The 20,617-nt window shown below is 36.9% G+C and overlaps 1 protein-coding gene across 9 annotated transcripts in view; it reads left to right on the forward strand.

Annotated features, from left to right (window-relative positions):
- NEBL (nebulette) overlaps nucleotides 1–20,617 on the forward strand; it is a 247,738-nt gene that overhangs the window by 189,245 nt on the left and 37,876 nt on the right. For 7 of the 9 annotated variants that reach the window (XM_046917574.1, XM_015281275.4, XM_040674966.2 and 4 more), the window contains 10 exons: nucleotides 480–587; nucleotides 2,060–2,167; nucleotides 8,046–8,153; nucleotides 8,817–8,927; nucleotides 11,758–11,868; nucleotides 14,540–14,650; nucleotides 15,291–15,401; nucleotides 15,729–15,839; nucleotides 16,299–16,403; nucleotides 20,288–20,380. The exons of the other annotated variants lie outside the window; for them this stretch is intronic. In XM_046917574.1, the coding sequence (XP_046773530.1) occupies nucleotides 480–587; nucleotides 2,060–2,167; nucleotides 8,046–8,153; nucleotides 8,817–8,927; nucleotides 11,758–11,868; nucleotides 14,540–14,650; nucleotides 15,291–15,401; nucleotides 15,729–15,839; nucleotides 16,299–16,403; nucleotides 20,288–20,380 (1,077 nt within the window). The remainder of the gene's footprint in view (nucleotides 1–479; nucleotides 588–2,059; nucleotides 2,168–8,045; nucleotides 8,154–8,816; nucleotides 8,928–11,757; nucleotides 11,869–14,539; nucleotides 14,651–15,290; nucleotides 15,402–15,728; nucleotides 15,840–16,298; nucleotides 16,404–20,287; nucleotides 20,381–20,617) is intronic. 9 annotated transcript variants of the gene reach the window in all.

The raw sequence follows: 20,617 nt of genomic DNA on the forward strand, positions 1-20,617 counted from the left end.
CAGTTTGAAATGGTTGAAAAATTTGCAACAAATGATTTATTTCACAAATGTTAGTTTCTTATAATTTTTGTGTTAAGAATTCATTTTTGATGTTAATTATAAATTGAACGATTCTCAGTGATTAGATTACAATTGCTAGTCAAGCAGTTCTGGTTTATTTGATTATCCAGGACATATGGTTTCTTTTCTCTTTCCCTTTGTAAATCCTTCAGCACCAATGATCACATATATCAATCTTTTTAATTTCATTTTTTAATTTTTTTAAATTTCAGTAAAATTCAGATACATGAAACTTACTTGGAACCAGCACAGGACAGTTAGAGGTGTGGCTACACTGAGCTGCTTTAAATATCTTCAGTGTTTAAGGATTAATGGAAAAGGCAATTGTGTTTAATAAGCTCCTTTGTAGCCTGAATTCTCTGTCTTCATTAAGTACTACAATATCAAGCATTTTTATTTTTTTCTTTTCTTGGTGGAAGGTGAAATACAAAGAGCAGTTCAAAAAAGAAATGAAGAGCCACCAGTACAATCCTCTTGACAGTGCTTCCTTCAAGCAAGCGCAGATTGCATCCACCTTGGCAAGTAATGTAAGTGAATTTGCTTTGTATTTTACATGTGTTTGCATCCCCAGAAATCTACCATTTATTCTCAACCAGAAGTTTCCATTTTACAAGTTACTACTTTGAGATCAAGTTTCTTCTGTATAATGTGTCTGTATAGCAGGTACAGCATGTTATCTGTTTATTTCTCTGCTTCTTACAAAACCCTTCTCCAAGGCTCTGCAGAGTTTTTCATGACTTTGTATTGAGGAAAGACGAATACCAATGTAGAGGTAAAACCATCTGACCAGTCTTAAGAAGGAGAGAATTACCACCTTCTCTCCAGTAGTTGTAGGAGGGGGTTAGCATGAGTCGTTTAGATTTGCACGTCTCTCTCTTAGCTTTCATTGTATCTGTTGATCTTCTGATCTTTATTTTAGAGTAAACTATTTCTAAGATTCCGTATGGGTGCTGCTGCCGGAGTCAGATTGAAGAAAACATCTTTATCAAATGATAATGATATCGGGATGATATATTTAACAGTATGTCCAATGCTAAGAATGTGAGCTCTTCTTTGAGGGCGTGATCCCCTACATGCTTAAAGACAGCATTTACTTCTGTAGCATGTTGTTTCCAAAGTGTAAGGCACCACTCAAAGGAAACAGGGGAGGCTGGCTTTGAGAAGGGTTCAACAGAATAATTGTTTCCAAAATCTAACTGTTTAGTAAAAAATAAATAAATAAAAAATTGTTAGAATACATATTATTATAAAATAAATGTAAATTCAGTGCTGTTGATTTGAAGGTTGTCTAGTTCAGTGAAGAGCATGATGTATGTGAGAAGGTGACTTGAAGGTATTGGCTCAAGAGTTTTATCGTCTAAGACAGCTAATCTGGATAGCATTCGTTCTGTAAAGATGGGTGTCCAGATATCAAAAGTAAGGAAAATCCTACTGTAGGCTGATAGGAAGTTATCTTCTGCTACTTCATTAAGTGATTAACTTTCGCCATAGATGATTATATTTCTTATCTTTGCTGAAAACAGTATGTATTAAATAAAATATCCTGGAGCATTGCCCTTTATCTGTTTTATGTAGATTTTTAAAATTTGGGCAGTTAGTGTAATATTTGAATCAGGAGAGAGAGAACAATATTCAGCAGCATTTAAAATTAATAAACACAAAGCATTGAGGAAAATGCACATTTTATAACTTTTCTGCAGAATTGTTTTGAATAAACATCAACAAAAAATCTTACGTAGTCTGAAATATCATGCAAAGTATGATTCTGTGATTTTTGTCATATCTTTTTTGACTGAAGCTTCGAGTAGTTCCCAAGCGGAGTGAATCCGTTATTTTTTGCTTAGTTCCCAAAATAACAGTAAACGAGCACCATCTAGTGTCTGATATAGATTGTTCAGGCAAGTGCTTAATGCTTATGTTTCTGGACAGGCTCACTGCAGTTTTCGCTGTTAATTATGTTGTTAATCTTTATTTTACCTAACCTGAATTCTTTCTGCAGGTGAATTACAAGAAGGATTACAAGGAAAGTCTGCATGATCCAGCTTCTGATCTACCAAACCTGCTGTATTTAAACCATGCTTTAAATATCAGCAAAATGCATAGCGATGTAAGTTGCCTTTATAATAATGATCTGAAAAAAAAAAATATATATATATATATAGCAATCTGGTATTTGTAAAATGCATATTTTTTTGCCACTAGTGTCATGCTCTCATATATAGTGATTTGTAGTGTTGTAACCGTACTAGCTGAGGAATGTAAGTCAAGAAAGAACTTCTAGGGAGAGAGGCTCTTTTATTAAATCAACTAGAATACTGGGTAAGAATCACAGACTTCTGTTACTTGAGTACTTCTTCTTACATGTCTAAAATCTTGCACATTTTTTTCTTTGTTAATCTAAGATATTTCTTTCTGTGCAAATATTATCTTGCCTAAGATCTTAACATTGCCTTCATCTGTAGGTCTCATTACAGAAGTGGCAATTCCGTTAGTTTAATATTTGGAGCTTAGACATAAGCAGCCTATTAAGTGTTAGCTTCCCTTAGAGCTTCTCTGTTTACACCTTTTTTTTGTCCTCCTAAATGTCTGAAACCTCCTACACTGGATCAAGTAATAGCCACAAAACTCCATCCTGCTACATAACAAGACAGTGCCCCTCTGTGGGGCTGGTGCTGGGACATAAGATAGTGATGGTGGGGTTGAAATAGAATCATAGAATGGCTTGAGTAGGAAGGGAGCTTAATGACCACCTAGTTCCAACCCCCTCCCACGGGCAGGGTTACCACCTATAGATCAGGCTGCCCAGGGCACCATCCAACCTAGCCTTGAACGTCTTCAGGGATACAGTGCCCAAGCTTCTCTGGGCAGCCTGTGTCAGGGCCTCACCACTTTCCAAGTAAAGAATTTCCTCCTAATATCTAACCTAAATGTGCTCTCTTTCAGTATAAAGCCATTCCCTCTTGTCCTATTACTACGCTTCCTGATAAATACTCCCTCTCCAACTTTGCTGTAGGCCATGTTTAGGTACTGCAAGGCCACAGTGAGGCATCCCAAAACCTTCTTCATGCTGAAGAAACCTACCTCCCTTATAGGAGAGGTGCTTCAGACTTCTGACAATCTTTGTGGCCCTCCTTTGGACCTACTCCAACAGCTACATGTCTTTCTTGTGCTGGGGGCCCCAGGCCTGGATGAGGAGCTCCAAATGGGGTCTCGTGAAGTAGGGAGGAAGAGGCAGGAAACTCATGGCCTCTGTGCAATGCTGAAGCTCCTCTCTCACTCCAAGAGCACCTATGCTACATGTGTAGCGCTTGAAGGCTGATAATCTTCATTTGTCTTTTTCACTCCAGAAGCAACAGCACTTCTGTGGAGATGGGTGAGTGGGTGGTGTTGGGAAGGAGGATTACTCACTGTTGGCAGGAGGTGAGAGCTTCACAGGGAAAGGGTCAGCGTTAATGAACAGTAGTATCATACTGACTTCTGAGTCAGTGCCTGCTTGAAGATGCTTATGTCTAAAATAATCAAAATAATTCCGCCTTCCCATCTATACTTGATTTTCATGTTTCTCTTTAGTTAATTGCTTTCTGTCTGTGCCACTCTAATGTGTGAAGCTAGTGCAGTCCTTTTTTCTATATGGATTATAAATAAGTTCATAGTTTTCACTTTCTGTATACTTTGCATTTTGGCCTGATTCTACTTTCCTTCAGTGTCATGTAAGATTGGCATTTTTTTACCGATTGAATGAATATCCTACCTTGAAGAAGTAAGGCTGCTTACTTCTTGCAAAATGTATTTATTTATATGACTGATGATTTATGTAGTGTATGCCCTTTTCTAATGATTCCTTAAATACCGTGTCTCTGATTTTTGCATTGCCCACATGCTGGTGGGTATTTTTTCTTGCTATGAGCAGGAGGAAGAATGCTTCGTCAATTCTTAGGGTCTCTACTAGCTATTTGTCTTCCACAGAAATCCCATTTTCAAAATCCTTCTCAGATTTGACCTCCCTCTGTCATCTCTTTGATTTTACTGTGGCTCTCTCCTGCCTTTCTCCATGCTTCTCGAATACCTTCTTTGTGTTCTCCCCATCTCTCAATAGCACATACCAAATCTTTGTTGAAGTCTCTTCCACTGTGTGAAAGAGACTGTGTCATTCACTGATTTCCAAAGACTCATTGCATGATCAGCTTTTACTTCTGACCAATAGTATGAAACACAGAGTTTCTTTCTAATTACCCAGATTTGCTTTTTCCTTTCTTCCCTGAACATTATTCTTCTTTCCATCTTTTGCTTAACATAACCACATGTACCATGGTGTGGTATGTTGTAACTTGTATAATTAATTGAACTGATAAATTAATATGGTTAATTGAGCTAATTTGCTGATTGACCTAGAATATAAAAAAAAGTCTGTGTAACTTCTTGAAATACATCTACTAGAATACAAATGCAAATCTATTATTCAAGTCAGCTTCCATGGCAGTAAATGCCAACAATTCATAGAAAAGCGAGAGTGACGTATTTGAACACAAATACAAGTGCTGTTCTGAAAGTAATGCCTCCTATTTTATTACGTTGGCCCACAATGTTAGAGGCAGATGTTGGTGTAATGGCAGTAGAGAGGAAACCTCCCCACCAATATTCCATTAGATTTTCTTGCCGTGTGACAGATGGCAACACAGGAGCAGTCTGACAGAATGGTGTCTGACATGGAAGTGCGTATGTAGCAACAGAATGAAATTGAATTCCTCCATGCAGAAAAGGTTGCACTCATTGACATATGCTTGCTGAATACTTAGGGATGTGAGCACAGTGAGGTGGTGGGTGATACGTTTCAGCAGTGGCAGCAGCAATGTGAAAGACAAGCCTCATTCTGGATGGCCATACAGATTTTTAAGAGTGTGTCATGCAGGCCATTGCTGGTGAAAATGCATTACTAATGGTGGTGGCTTTGTTGAAAAATAGTGTTTAATAGCTGATAATTTTCTTAATCAATAGTGGTATTGTGCTCATAGTATCTGTTATAGTTTCCATGAATAAATAAAAGGCATTACTTTTGGAGCTACATACATTATGATTTTGACAGGCTGGACTCATGTTATGTGCATGAATTTGGTGAGAAAGAGAGTTCAGTAGGAGGGACTTTCCCCTCATGTGGTATACAAGTTGTTCTTTGACATTAAACTATGGAGATACATCAATGAAAACTTTGATGTAACTACAGTTAGTTTATTGTTTTGTACCTTTAAATTTCTTCCGTGTTGTAGAAACCTTGAGGTGGTAATGAACTACAGCCTAAAAAATTGAACTTACTGCACTGAATTTTGTGAAGCAGAGTGATTAAATAGACTTCAGAATCCAAATCTGGTGTCCTTAGTTCAGCATATCAAAAAGGTGTGCAATTTACTTCATTTGAATTTATAGATTTTTAAAAATCAGTTCAATTAATTGAGGACTAGAATAAAGGTGTGAAGTCAGTATCTGTAGGTGGAGGTAATTTTCGTTTTTTTTCCTCTACAGAAGCCGTTTTAGTTTGTGACATTTATGATTATTTCCACTAGGAGGCAAACACAGACCATCATATCCTTGCACTTTAAAATGTAAAAAAATAATGGTTATTTTCTAGCCAACATGAAGTTCCTCTATGGTATAAACAGGACAAGCATTTTTTATAGGAACTTAGAAAAATTATTTTTATAATATCCTCTCTTTTTTTCATTACCGTCATTTTTTTTTTTCCCCCAGAAAACTGAGATATTTTTAATTCAAATGTAGCAGGAGAACTCCTGATATGGATGCTGAAAAACTTGGTTTTTAAATTGTAAACCTTCTGTTTTTTTTCTTTTCGATAATGTTTTTGGATTTTTTTGTTTGTTTCCATGTGTATATAAGAAACGACAAGAAACCCAGTCATGAGTGGTGTTCCTCAGGGGTCGGTGCTGGGGCCTTTCCTATTCAATATCTTTATTGATGACCTGGATGAGGGCATTGAGTGCACCCTCAATAAGTTTGCAGATGACACCAAGTTGGCTGGAAGTGTTGATCTGCCTGGGGGTAGCAAGGCCCTACAGAGGGATCTGGATAGGCTGGATAGCTGGGCTGAAGCCAATGGGATGAGGTTCAACAAGACCAAATGCCGGGTCCTGCACTTTGGCCACAACAACCCCAGGCAATGCTACAGGCTTGGGGCAAAGCGGCTGGAAAACAGTGTAGAGGAAATGGACCTGGGGGTATTGATTGATGCTCAACTGAACGTGAGCCAGCAGTGTGCCCAAGTGACCAAGAAGGCCAATGGCATCCTGGCTTGTATCAGAAACACTGTTGCCAGTAGGAACAGGGAATTAATTGTCCTCGTGTACTCAGCACTGCTGAAGCCGCACCTCGAATACTGTGTTCAGTTTTGGGCTCCTCTCTGCAAGAAAGACATTGAGGCCCTGGAGCGTGTTCAAAGAAGGCCAACAAAGCTGGTGAGGGGTCTGGAACACAGTCCTTATGAGGAGCGGCTGAAGGAGCTGGGATTGTTCAGTCTGGAGAAGAGGTAGCTCAGGGGAGACCTCATTGCTCTCTATAACTACCTGAAGGGAGGTTGCTGTGAGTTGGGGGTCAGCTTCTTTTGTGTAACTAGTGATAGGATTAGAGGAAATGGCTTCAAGCTGCACCAGGGAAGGTTCAGGCTGGACATTAGGAAATACTACTTCTCTGAAAGGGTGGTCAGGCACTGGAATGGGTTGCTCAGGGAGGTGGTGGAGTCACTGACCCTGGAGGTGTTCAAAGAGCGTTTGGATGTTGTATTGAGGGACGTGGTTTAGCGAGAACTATTGGTGATGGGTGAATGGTTGGACTGGGTGATCCTGTGCGTCTTTTCCAACTTTGCAGATTCTATGATTCTATTCTATGACTTAAGCAAAACTAAAGCTATAACCTCACCCTGGTTACAGCTTAGTAAATCCATCACGGAGAAAATGCAGTGCTTCAAAGTCAGGTGTACATGATCATAAATAAATCTTGGAAAGAGAAAAATGCAGCATTCTAACAATGATTAAATCAGGCATGAAGCTGCATTATAAATTGCAGTGATGTACAATGCATAGTCAATCAGAAGCACCCCACACAGAAAGTCCCAGGATTCAATCTAGTGCAGAAGTCTGAGAATGGAAGAGATTCTGAACACTTTTCTCAAACTCAGACATCAGTATTTTTGAAGAGACAAACAAATTAAAATGACATTAATCATTTTGAATATCATATTTTGATGTATAGCTGTTTTTTCTTTTCCTTGTTAGAAAATACTACTGTATCACATACTGATGGAGATAAATAATGTGTTTGGCCATAGTCATGTGTGCCATCTTAATAAAAGATATTTAAATTAATAGTTTAGAAGCTTTTTCAGTTTTCTAAGCAAAGTGTCTTTGCTTCATGAGTTAGCATCAAGTTGCATGTTAGTGTCTTAGCCATGTGTGCTTAAATACAATTTTGCTGCTAGCTCTAAGGTCATAGCTGTGAGAGGAATGTCCATGCAAGACTAGACCCCACTGACGTCACAGTTCTGCTTCCTTTTTCCCTCCCTCCGGTGCAAACAAAAGTGTTTCCAAATGGTACTTCGGAGCGTGAAAGACAGACCTGTGGTGGCTGTGAAGCAGATTTTGTTATTAGAGTAATTGTGTTGTTCTATGGAAATATGATGGGATCATACTGCAAAGCTGCCAAGTTTTCAGCCACAGGTCACTCAGCAAAAATCATGCAATTATTTAAAGGTGATCGATTCTCCTTTCTCCTGCTGTTCTCAAACTTCATCATTTTTAAGTCTGACATATTGAAGCAAAGGAATACATGACTCCAGAAAAAGTTTCTTTGTCTAGCTGCCTTGTTTCTCCAACAGATTTAATTTGGGAGGAATCTAAGTCAAACATCTCCAGGGTCCTGTATCCAGCAATCAGATCTCACATTCTGTCAGCTGTTAACAGTATTTATTTTCATTTTTCCAGGTCAAGTACAGAGAGAATTACGAGAAATCTAAAGGCAAATCAATGCTCGAGTTTGTGGATACACCATTGTATCAAGTTTCAAAGGATGTTCAAAAGATGCAAAGTGAGGTTAGTAAGGTTTGTGTTTGAATGTCCAGCATTTAGATCAGTAGAGAGGCTAACAGGCATCTTGCACACAGGTTAAGAAAATAGATGAAATGATCATAGAATTTTTATAAGCTGAGGATAGGGCTGAAGTAGCACTAAGTTCTCCTTTCTGTAACTCAGTCCTTCCTTCAAATTAGTTTTTTTTCTCCAAAAGCTGGAGATGCTAATGTTGTATATGGGATAACTTCTGAGAAATGGGAAGAAGCTCAAGAGGTCATCTAGATCTGGAAATAACTTTTTTAAAGGAAAAGCTTTTCTCTCCTCCCTTGGAGACACAGAGACAGTTTTGGACAGAAAGTTTGGGCAGGAGATCACAAGCAAGGTAGCACAGGCTTGTTCTCTGTGGGTTAATGGTATTTGACTTCTCTCTTCTGTACTAAGGAAATTGTTTCTTTCATAGATCATATTGAACATTCTCTTTGGAAATATCACATATATGTGTTTTTATCTAAATTGCACGTGTCTTGTATAGATAATCTAAATAATGAAATGAGTAGTAACGTTGCTTATTAGTATGGTAACTAATGACATAGCTCATTTCTGGCTCTGTTGATAGTGTTCTTTCTGAAATATATTTGGAAATGCACATGCATGTACCACTAATTGTTGTTTTTGCTTCAACAGAAAATATATCGCAAAGATTTTGAAGAAAGTCTTAAGGGAAGGCCCTCACTGGATTTAGACAAAACCCCAGAGTTCTTGCATATAAAGCAAGTCACTAATCTTCTGAAGGAGGTAGAGGATTTTTAATTTTTTTTTCTGTTGTTATTAAGATGTAAATGAGAAATAAGCAGCATCAGTACATGCTGCTGAGTGCTGAACCACTTACACTAAATACTACAGTTAAATACAGAAGAGAGTCCATGAATAGAAATTGTAGCATGTCATTTTATATTCTGAATAGTCTTGTAATAAGAATTGATACTTATTCAAGTTTGTTTTAATGTAAGGAAATGATGAAGTTCAGCACACCTGAACCAGTAAAACAGAGTTAAATAAACAAATCAGATGGAATCCGCCAAATATAGATTGTTGGCTGGAAACTCTTTGTGAGGGCCTCAGTTTTGGAATTTGTCCCTCTACTGGGCCAAAAAGCCCAAATTTGGTAACCTTCCAGGCAATCTGCAAAAGACACCTGTTTGATGGGATTTTGGAGAGGTTCTGATGTTTGCTTTCCAGAAAGATGAAGGGGTTGAAAGGCAGATTTCTGTTGGTGTCCAGACAGCAGTCTTACCATTTGAGTAATTATTTCAGGTTTATGATAGTGTGCAATAGTGATATGGATGCCTTGAGCTGACTGTAAGTCACTTTTAACTGATCTATTTGGAACAATTATAAATTAGATCTGTTATAAATGAAAGTTAAGAAGAGTAAAATTGCTCTGATATTACATAATCCGCTATAAACAAATCTGTGGATTTTCTATATGCTCGTTGTTCTTCAGTTGTGAATTATGAATTGAATCAGTTTATTTTTTTTGTTCTGTGACTGAGAATATATATATCATCGGTCTTTTTTATATTATTATTCAAAGCAGTCTTAACTATATTCGTGTTTTGTTTTGAGTATTGGTTGATTCTATACATTAGATTTATTATTTGACTAAACTTAGAAGCAAATGTATTGGAAAATTATAAACTTAAAATGCACAATTAGAAGTATCAGAGCTCCTAGATCTTCTCCATTTGAATTTGAGATACAGCAGTACCTTGTTTATATTTATTGTATTAAGAATTGATGGTTTTGCTATAACCCAGAGGTATGGATGGAAATGAGCATGCTAGAATGAAAAACCCTTGAAGCTTGTTCCTTGCCTTGTTCTTAAAATAGCTTATTCCAGTCTGTGCTGTGGGAAAAGACTTTCATTTCACATATTTCCTTATTATTCATCCTCTAATAAATAATTTATTTTGATAAGCTTGTCTGTCATGTAGGCAAGTCTCAAGCTCGATCTAGCTTGAGCAGTACCATTCTGTGCATACAAAACTCCCATATATCTCTCATGTGTGTTTGCTGACTAGGGAAAAAGTACAAATGCTTACATTTCATTGAGTTAATCTTGCTGCTTGCTAAGTGTCCACAAAAGTAGATAGTACATGCATAATGGCAGAAGTGCTGTAAGTTTACATCTTCAGCTGACTTCTCTGAGTAATGCTACATGTATTTAGCTGTTCCCTAATTCTTACCTCCTTATATTTTACAACTCTTTACTTAGGGAATAAAGCGTATCTGTTGAAAAATATGAGAAAATGGAAATAGTGTATCAATGTAGAAAGATACTGAATTTCAGATTTTATATCCATGTTCAAGAATCAAACCCCAGAGATGATGTAGATCAAATAAATTATTATCTTTCAAGAGTCAGGAAAATAATTTACTTTCTTCTCAGTCACGGAAACAGCTCAGGATATGTTTTTGCTGAAGGCCTATAATAAGATTTAAATACTGTTTCAAACATGAGAAGAACCTGGTGATATTAAAAATTTGATTAGTAATTTTTTTCTGTTAGCTGTGTTTCAACTAATTCTGTTGCCTTCCTACTATAGATAATTCTGCAAATATTTAATAGTTTTATAAAAGTAGGAACTGTCTCTGGAACCATATTCATGGCTGTCAGAAGAGAGAAATGAATTTGATAATTCTAAATCAGAAGTTCTCAGCGTGTTGTAGAGGCTGCTTCTGGTGATAAAAGGAAGCTTCTCTAAATATATCTGATTTCTTTCTGTTTATAGAAAAGCTTATGCTGAGGCAAAGGTGCTACTTCCTGTAAAGTTAATACATGTTTAAGAGTAAACAGTAAATTTAACAGTAAACAGAATTTGTGTGTATGCAAATTCTTTGGAAAAAATATTTTCTTCAATCTTCTATTTGCCTTGCATTAAAAAACTAAACAAACCCAGATGTAGAAAAAGCAATTGAAAATCCTAGAACAGGTAAAAGGTTTTTCACTTCTTCTGGACTTACATCAGCTTTTTATGTATTGAGAAGAAGAAGAGGAACCAAGTGTCCACAGACAGATTCCAGTGTGCTTTTAATTTTATTCTAAACATTTGAGTGCTCTGGAGGCTGCAGTTCCTAAATGTTGATAGATCATAACAGTGAAGTGTCTGAGGGGAACAGATGAGAAATGGTAGGAATATTGCTTCTGCATTATGCTTTATCAAGCAGTCATTTTAACTGGTCCTACCTAATACAGTGTTCAGGGAATCCATGCCGTTAAAATGGCAGCAGAGCAGATACTAGTCTGTGTATAACCAAATGCCACTGCAATTAAAATGTAGATAGGCAGCTGAGTCCCCTAAATAATGTGCTAGCACTGTATAGGACAGGACTGTTTTTCAAGAGTGCAACAGGAAAATAAATGACTGTATTAAAACCTTTTGACTTTTGCAACGTTGTAGCTTTTGATTTGATAATTTTTAATTCTATTTTAACTCTGAAACCTTCAGATAATTCATATTTTATGTGTATTTCAAAGAGGCCCTTCAGACGTTTAATAAATGGCATTTCTTTTCAAGATCTTGCACACAATATTAACTGCAGAAATCTCTCTTTAAATCCTTAGAAAGAGTATAGAAAAGATTTGGAAGAATGGATGAAAGGAAAAGGAATGACAGTGTTTGAAGATACGCCAGATTTGATTAGAGTTAAAAATGCGGCTCAGATACTAAATGAGGTACGTTATGCTGGTTGAGATTACTGATGTCAGAGAAAGTTCACTCTTTATGGTATACTCTATGGAAAATATTCCATTCTTTAAACATAATCCGCAATGAAATATGTAAGAACTTATACTAAGGCTAGTTCTGTTTTGATTTAAGAATATAGAAAAAGTTTGGAAGAAACTTAAGACAAATATTTCTTCTTTTCAGACAATGAAAAGGTCAATGTAAATTGTTAGTGGAACCAACAGGTAGACAATCTAGTCTAGTTGTTCAACTAGTATTACTAATACTGCAACGGAAAAAGAGGTGAATATTAATGAACTTCTAAAGGAAAGTCAAGGAAGTGATTTCCAGTTTTTTGAAACTTGTTTCTCTTATTTAAAAATAAACATTGGTAATGACTGTCAAACATCTTTGAAAGAACGTTTATCCGGATAATATGTTCTATTTCTGGAAGCTTTGTCCCAAAAGTAGAGTTGTTCCTGAAGAAGTGGGCTTTCTTGAGCTTGCCTTTGCAACTAGACAGTTGCAGAGTCTTTCCAGAGTACATTTTTAGAACTGAACTTTGGTGTTAGCGGTATTGATTGAAGTTGTTCTGGAGGTTTCCTACAAGCACAGGTGTGACCTACTCCCATTGAAGGGTTGGGAGTAGAAGTGGAAGACTCAATGGCCTTGTGTCTGTTGAAAGCTATCTTGAAGAACCCATGACTCAATATGTGCTTGTCAAGGCTGTGTACTTCCCCAGGGCTCAGGCTCCAAATCTGGCACTGCTTGTCATGTGAATGTTTGTATATATACAGAAGGGCTGCTCCGAAAATAACATCTCCTGTTTTATTATGTTGGCCCACAATGTCAGAGGCAAATGGTGGTGGTATGGCAGTTGAGCTTAAACCTTCCCACCAGCATTCCCTTACAATTTGTTGCTGGGTGACAGATGGCAACAGAGGGGCAGTCTGACAAAATGGCGCCTGATGTGGAAGTGTGGATGAAGTAAAGGCGTGTCAGTGAATTCTTCTGTGCGGAAGATATTGCACCTGTTGACATTCATTGATGCTTGCTGAATGTTTATGGAAACCAAAGAGTGGATTTGAGTGCAGCGAGGCAGTGGGTAGTGCATTTCAACAGCGGCAACTGTGGCAGGACAGACAAACCATGCTCTGGATGACTGTGCGGATCTTTATGAGTGTGACGAGCAAGCTCTTGTTCATGGCTGGTGAAAATGCATGGCAGTTACTATGATGAAAAATTGTGTTTTGTAGCTGAGCTTTTCTATCAGATGAATAGTGTAATTGTGCTCTATGTATCATAATTTCCAAGGAAATAAATTGGAGGCATTACTTTTGGAGAACCCTACATGTTTATATATTTTATATGCATTTGATATGTGTTTTTTTTTTATGCATATATACATCTATAGCCGTAATAATCAGAGATACTGCTGTGCATAGAGCCAGCCTTACCAATGTGAGCAAGTGCAGGAATACAGAGCTATAAGTCTCAGGGTTATCTTTTCCTTGTTGTTGTACACAGCAGAAAGCTGGGAGGAAGCATTTGCCATTCTGCTTTTAGCAGAGAGGAAGTGAGAGATGGTGTCTTCTCACTGATTAACTGAAACTTAAAAAAAAAATAAAATAAAATGGGAAGTTTGGAGTCTGGTTTTGGAAGAAGAGAGTAGTTTTATCACATCTTGTCATCAGAGTGAGACAGAGATAGAAAACAGAAAGTATTTTTGCTCTTGATCTTGTTACTTTGTACAGTGTTTAGAGCACTGTAATGAAGACATTCTTTTTTTTTTCTCCTAACTAAAATGTAACCTAAAAATAGTTAATGAACAGGAAAATTAGGAATGGGTATTTATTTTGCAAAAAGTTATCTTCTTTCCATAAGCAGATAAACTAAAATAGGAAAAATGATTATTACTATAGTATCAGACATAGCAGTGCCTGGGATCATAAAACATAAAACTCTTAATTTTTTTAAGTGTAATGTATTTAAAAGTACAATTATTGTATGTGATATTTCAGTAGTACTTTTTAGTATCATGTACTGATGAAAAAGAAATACATCCATGCTTGAAAAACTGAAGATGTAATATTATTTTTTTTTCCTGGTTATTATTTATTTATAATTTATATTGTGGGGAGAAAGCAGCAATCATGGATGAGTACAGCCATTTGTCCAGTGGCTGTGGTTCAGGAAAGATGTATTAAATGAATAAATTACAACTTCTTGTTCTGAAACTTCAGTGGAAACAGTTCTGTACAGTATTAAATTTCTAGCATGTAGTCTTTATAAATAAAATATTTTCTTAAAAGTAAAATGTATTTTAATTAGTCTGGCATCAAGTACCAGCTTATTACACTAGGTTTCACTGAGCTAAACTGCCTCTTTATTTTAGAAGATAATTACAGCAATCAGTATGGGCTGATTGGGAGGGGCAGCCCCCTCCCAGATTCAGTGGTGGAGTTTCGTATATTCAGTGAATATCTCCTAAAGTTTTTCTCCTCTAGGTTTTGACGTGTTTTCCCATCAAAATCTTACCAAGATTCCTGAGAGTTTTAACCCTCTAGTTAAGATTTTTGATTGAGTTGTAATCGTGACTCTTAAATTGACTCTTGTGTAAAAATCTACCCATAACTTTCTGACTATTGTAAACCTAATGCATAAGGTTTTATCTTACAGAAACAATACAAGAAAGACCTGGAAACTGAAATTAAAGGGAAGGGCATGCAAGTTGGTCCAGATACTCCTGAGATAAGACGAGCCAAGAAAGCTTCTGAAATTGCAAGCACTGTAAGTATCATGCCTGGTGCAAGCTTTGCCTTCGACATAATGCAAATTACTGTCGTCGAGAGTTCTGCATGATAAATAATCTAGACAGTAGGCATATGACAGATTCACTAAAGACCTAGCCTGTTGAGCTGTATGGAGTCTCAAAGTCATGTAGTCTGCACATGGGGAAACCTAAATGTTCCCAGAACTTTGACCCTTAACCATGCCTGGCCTTGACTGTGTTCAGTGGCTGCATGCCCTCCTACTTTTAGCTCTAGGTGGCAGCTGCTTGTCTAGGTAGGGCCAAATGATAAACACAGCTAGAGACACCTAAAAGCCTTATGGTCTGAGTCTCACAGAGGACAGGTGAGGGATAAAAATTCCTGTCTACATATTCCTCTGACTGTGGCTGTAGAAGTTTGAAAGACAGATAAATGTGAAAGACTGTCAAATTTGAAGAAGGCAGTCTGTTAATAGATTTTTTTAACCTGACAGCAGCTATAGTATAGTTGTGTTGTATATAGATCCTACAAAGATAATACTGTTGAACCAAAAGTTGTTTGATTCTTTATGGATAATGTTCAGTGGAACTGAACAGAGAGGAAAAATGTAAGTATTTGATTGCTGGACATGTGAGTAATGCTAATAATATTATTTTCAGAAAGAGTATAAGAAAGACTTGGAGAATGAAATTAAAGGAAAGGGAATGGAAGTGGGCATGGATACCCCTGATATACAACGAGCAAAGAAAGCTTCTGAAATTGTAAGCCAGGTGAGTACAGATTGGATCTATTAAGATTAATTTTGAAGTGAAATGGAATGAGATGTTAGAAATACTTGTGCTAAAAGGAATAAGCAGTGTACATTTTAAAGGAAAAAAAAAAAGAAAAATCAGATTACAGAAATTGAAGCAGCTCTTTTGAAGGCTAATCAGTAATGTCAGTACAGCTTTGAAGACAATATGTGCAAATAACCATGGAATTAGTTACTCTGCATACTCAGGGATATGTTTTTATTTAATTTTATTCCAGTTCGCTGCGCTGTATTTTACTCTAATATACATTATTTTTATATAATCTTAATTTATTTTATTTTGCAGAAAGAATATAGAAAAGATCTGGAGACTGAAATTATAGGAAAAGGGATGCAAGTTGGTCCATTTACACCTGAAATACAACGTGTCAAAAGAGCTTCAGAAATAGCAAGCCAGGTAGGCGTAGTTCAAAGCCTAACTTTTTAATTTTTGTGTCACAGTAAGTGCCAGATGTACATTGCTCAGAATACTTCTCTATCTCTGTAGAGGCTTTCAAACCTATATGAAATTAATTTACACATAGAAAAAAATCTGACTGCTTGATTCTTATTTGTATTTAGGCCTGTCATGCCACGTAAGTCATCTTGAAGTTTTTACATCTTCTTGCAGATCTTTTTACATTACCTAATGGGAAGAAAAAATATATATTTATATCTGTTCTCTTCACTGTCAGGTGTTCCACACAGATAGGGATGTAATGGTCCCACAGCGATAGGAATATCATGGAGGAAAGATGTTGAAATAAGTACTGTAAATGGCTGTTGACTCTTGTCAGCAATAAGCATTTTTTTTTTTTGTTGCAGTTTGTATATTCTAAGCCCTAACAAAACAGGAAATTTTAAAATTATTTTTCAGAAAATGTACAAAGATGAAGCAGAGAAGATGCTCTGTAACTATTCTGCTGTCCCTGACACTCCAGAGATGGAGAGGATAAAAAGCACTCAGAAAAACATCAGTTCAGTGAGTAATAGTGCTTCTCTCTTGCACATTTTCAGATATTTTCTGCTTAAATAGTCTCCCTTGTGCCTTAGCATGAAATAGGGAACTTATGAGTAAATGTCCTTTGAACCACTTGCATTATTTTCCTGGCAAATCTGTATCACTTATTTCTTTCAATGAAAAAACAACCAGTTTTTGTAGGTGTGATACTTATTTCAAATTTCTAAAGCACTTAAACTGCCTTGCCAAGCCACAGTTATTTTTAAAAAATTTCTTTTCTTTTTCCATCAAGCCCCAGGAAGTATTTTATTTAAATGAACAAAATAACTATGGCTTCTTACTGTGCATATAGGACTTTTCATCTGTTTCCTATCATATGTACGGAACACTAGCATTCTGGTATAAAATTAGAACAGAACAAGTTTCATAAATATATGTCTAATGATTTTAAGATACACTGGTTACATTTTTAAAATTTTTGCTAGATTTAAGTTTCAGTCTATCCTTAGATATAAATCACAAACTTAGATTTCGAAGATTGTCCAGTTCATGATTGTTGTGTTCAGTTCCATTTCCTCTTTGGGCCCATTAATTCTGCTGTTAGTAATTCTGGCTTTACTTTTAGTATAACTGAAGAAAAGATGGAGGGTAAATTTAGCCTTCAGAGCCAAAGGCTGTCCACTTAGTGTCTGTTTTTCTGGTAGACTAAATAATACTAATAAAGCCAATGATTTGAGAGAGAGGCATATAAGTCACTCCAGTATTTTAGTGTATCTGACACAGATGTAATTCCTTAGAGCTACTCTCAGCTTCACCACTACAAGTACAAGGTCTATTAATTTCCCTCAGAGGCAATTTCCTGGTGCTATCATGTATCGCTACGGCGTACTTAGGGAATTAAGAGCCTGCAGGGAGAGGAGAGAAGTCTCTGAGGATGTTCTGGGCTGCTCTACTTCTCCTTAAACCTCTTCCAGCCATTAGGTATTGGCTCCTTTCCTTCCCTCAGGTGAGAACAGCTGAAAGTTACATCTTCCAAATATAAGCTCCTGACAGGCTTCCTGACCCCAGTCTTGTTTCTTGTAGCCTGTTACCTCTTGGTTTTGAATGGTGCTTAGCTGCATGGTATGAAGGTGATTAGCTCCATATCTGCTGTTGCTGGTATCCTACACCAATGCTCCATGCAATGGAGGGGATCCCAGCTAGCCCCCACTGACCAGTGTTTGATAGCTTTTGATCAAGTCTTCAAATAGGTCAGGAGATCTAAGCAGGATGGGCTCACTAACAGTCGGATACCAGCTATATAAAAACCCTGCACTACTTAATTAAGCCTTGACTAGCATCTGAACTCATTGCAGCTGTGTAGGGCCAGCCTGCCAAGACTGACAATCCTCTTTGTTAATGTACTACATAACATGAAATAAAAGCATTATGTCTTTGAGCTTACATTGTGATCACCATTTCTGTGTACCTGAAGTGGATCTTCCAAATGTAAGAAAGCTGTTCTTCCTCATAATCTGATTTTGGTCTTATGTGGTAAAAGAAAGTTCTTAATTGCTAAGCTTTCTGAGTATTTGAAAATGTACTTATATACTTAATTCTCCGCTAGAATACTCACCAGTACTAATCACCTTAGTTTATGGCAAGAATATTTCATTTTTTAATGTTTGAGAGAAATAAAATTTTAAAAGTAGTAAAATAAACCTTGGTTCATGAAAAGTAGAAATGCTAAATGGTAAAGATTTATTTTACAAACTCCAGGACCAGACTTGTTTTCAAACTGCTAGTCTGGAAATACTTACTGGAATGGTAACATCTGTGACAACATATGCTGAAATAAAAATAAAACTTCAGGAGTTTTTCCATCTGAACTGATGCTTCATGGTTATTTAAATTATATCCACATTTGGAATTTGTGGAGCAGTTATTTACTGTCTCCTTCACTAACTCTAAACAACCGATTCTAGTGTACTTTTATTTTATACTTCACTGAAATAATTGAAATAAAGAGAATTTCACATAGGTCACTCCGAAAGTAATGCCTCCCATTTATTTCCATGGAAACTGCAGCAGATACAAAGAACACAATAACACTATTTGAGTAAATTCTTGGCTACAAAATGCTATTTTTCAGCATAGTCACCACAATTATCTATGCATTTTGCATAGATAATTGCAAATCTATGTGCAGCAAGTGATGCCACGCTTGTAAAAATCTGCACCAATGGAGGTGACCCATGGTTTCACATCTGCTCTGATGGCATAGTTGCTAGGAAAACGTTGCTTGTGCAGCCCGAAGAGTTGGAAGTCAGAAGGCACCAAATCTGGGGTATATAGTGGGTGTGTTAGGATGGTGCAGCAAAGATTGGCGATGTACTCCACAGTCTTCAAACTGGTATGGGGTCTAACATTAACGCGTTGCAAGAGGAAGGTTCCCTTCCTCTCTGGTCCAACTCTGGAACTGCAAGCCTTCAGCTGAGTTAGCACCGCAATGTAGCAGTCAGAGTTAATGGTTTGTCTGGGTTCTGGGAAATCCGCTAGGATCATTGATTTCCTATGCCAAAAGACAGTGCACATTGCTTTACCTTCTGAGGGCTGTGTCTTGAATAATTCCCCTTCAGTGAAGAATTCACATGTTGCCACTCTGTGGACTGCTGTTTTAACATCAGCTCATGATGGTGACACCACATCTCTTCACTGGTAATGAGTCAATCCAGAAAACTGTTACCTTCGGCTTCGTATTGGTTCAGTAGGTCCTAAATAGGTCCTGACAAACTTGCATATGGTTTTCTTTTTGTTGCTGTGTGATTATTCATATGACCTACCTGATGCAAACTGCGATATTCCAGTGTTGTCACCATTCTTTTCAATGCTTTGAAAGCAATATTCAGCTCCATATACAGTTCCATGGTCATAAACCACCAATTCATGTGGATGAGCTGATCGAGATGCTCATTTCATGGTGTGACAGCTGTGCATGGTTAACCAGTATTGTTGCCGCTGCTGAAAAGCACCATCCACCACCTCACTGTGCTCACATCCACTCTTTGGAGCATCAGTGGGTGCAGTTTGCTCCACATGGTGGAATTCAATTCCATCCCTTTGTTTCATACACACTTCCATGTCAGGTGCTGTGCTATCAGACTGCCCCTCTGCTGCCATCTGTCATTCAACAACAAAATGGAACAAAATACTGGTGGGAAGGTTTAACCTTGTCTGCCATACCACCAATACCACCACTTCTGACATCGTGGGCCAGCATAATAAAATAGGAGACTTTAGTTTCACAGCGTCTCTTGTATAAACTGCCTATGTGACTTTTCAGAACCGAGTTTTTAGAAATGATTTACAGCCTTCTGGCTTAAATGCAGAAGACAAAGATTGCATGACTTAGATTGTAGCTCTGGCTCTCCAGGTTATTTAGTCATGAATATGTCATTTTCTAGTTTGTTAAATTAGAAGTAATACTATCTATTAACATCTCAAAGCATTTTAAAATCTGAAGATTAAGCCCAAAATTAAAATCTTGTATGTACATGCATTTTCAATTATCCTGAAATCAGTGAGATTACTCAAGCATAAAGTTGCATTTTTAAATGTTCATTAACACTGATCTAAATTTTAATATTATTTCCAAAGTTAAAACTGTCATTACAAATGCTTGCACATATCTGAAGTCAGTCTGAAGGATAATAATAGCTTGTCTGGTTTACAGTTGAAAACAAACAAAATGTTATTATAGTTATTGATAATTGGTCTGATTTTTAAAAAATTGAAGTATTTGCTTTCTTAGCAAGATTTGTCATCAGACCAATTTGAAATTTGGAAAATTGCCCAGCCCTTTTATGAGAACTTGTACTTGCAATGCTAACATTCTAATAATTACTTTTTCTTTTTGGTAAATAAAGGTGTTTTATAAGAAGGTGGTAGGAGCTGGCACAGCTGTTAAAGAGACTCCAGAGATTGAAAGAGTAAAGAAAAATCAGCAGAATATTAGTTCGGTAAGTGTTATTAACATTAATTATTCATATGTCAGTAAATGGTGGTCAGATTTTTTTTTGTTTGTTTTCTTTACTAAAAATTCTACGTCTTCATGTCACGTATCTCATTCTAATACTATTTCACTGGATTTTGGATATAAAGCTCCATTCAAGCATAGTTCTTCTGAGTCCAAAGGTAGAATTTCAAACTGAATGATTGTTAAATATAGGAAGAAAGGCATTTGAGGAAAGAGTTTA

Source organism: Gallus gallus, chromosome 2 (genome assembly GCF_016699485.2).
Source record: "Gallus gallus isolate bGalGal1 chromosome 2, bGalGal1.mat.broiler.GRCg7b, whole genome shotgun sequence".
Taxonomy (NCBI): Eukaryota; Metazoa; Chordata; class Aves; order Galliformes; family Phasianidae; genus Gallus; species Gallus gallus.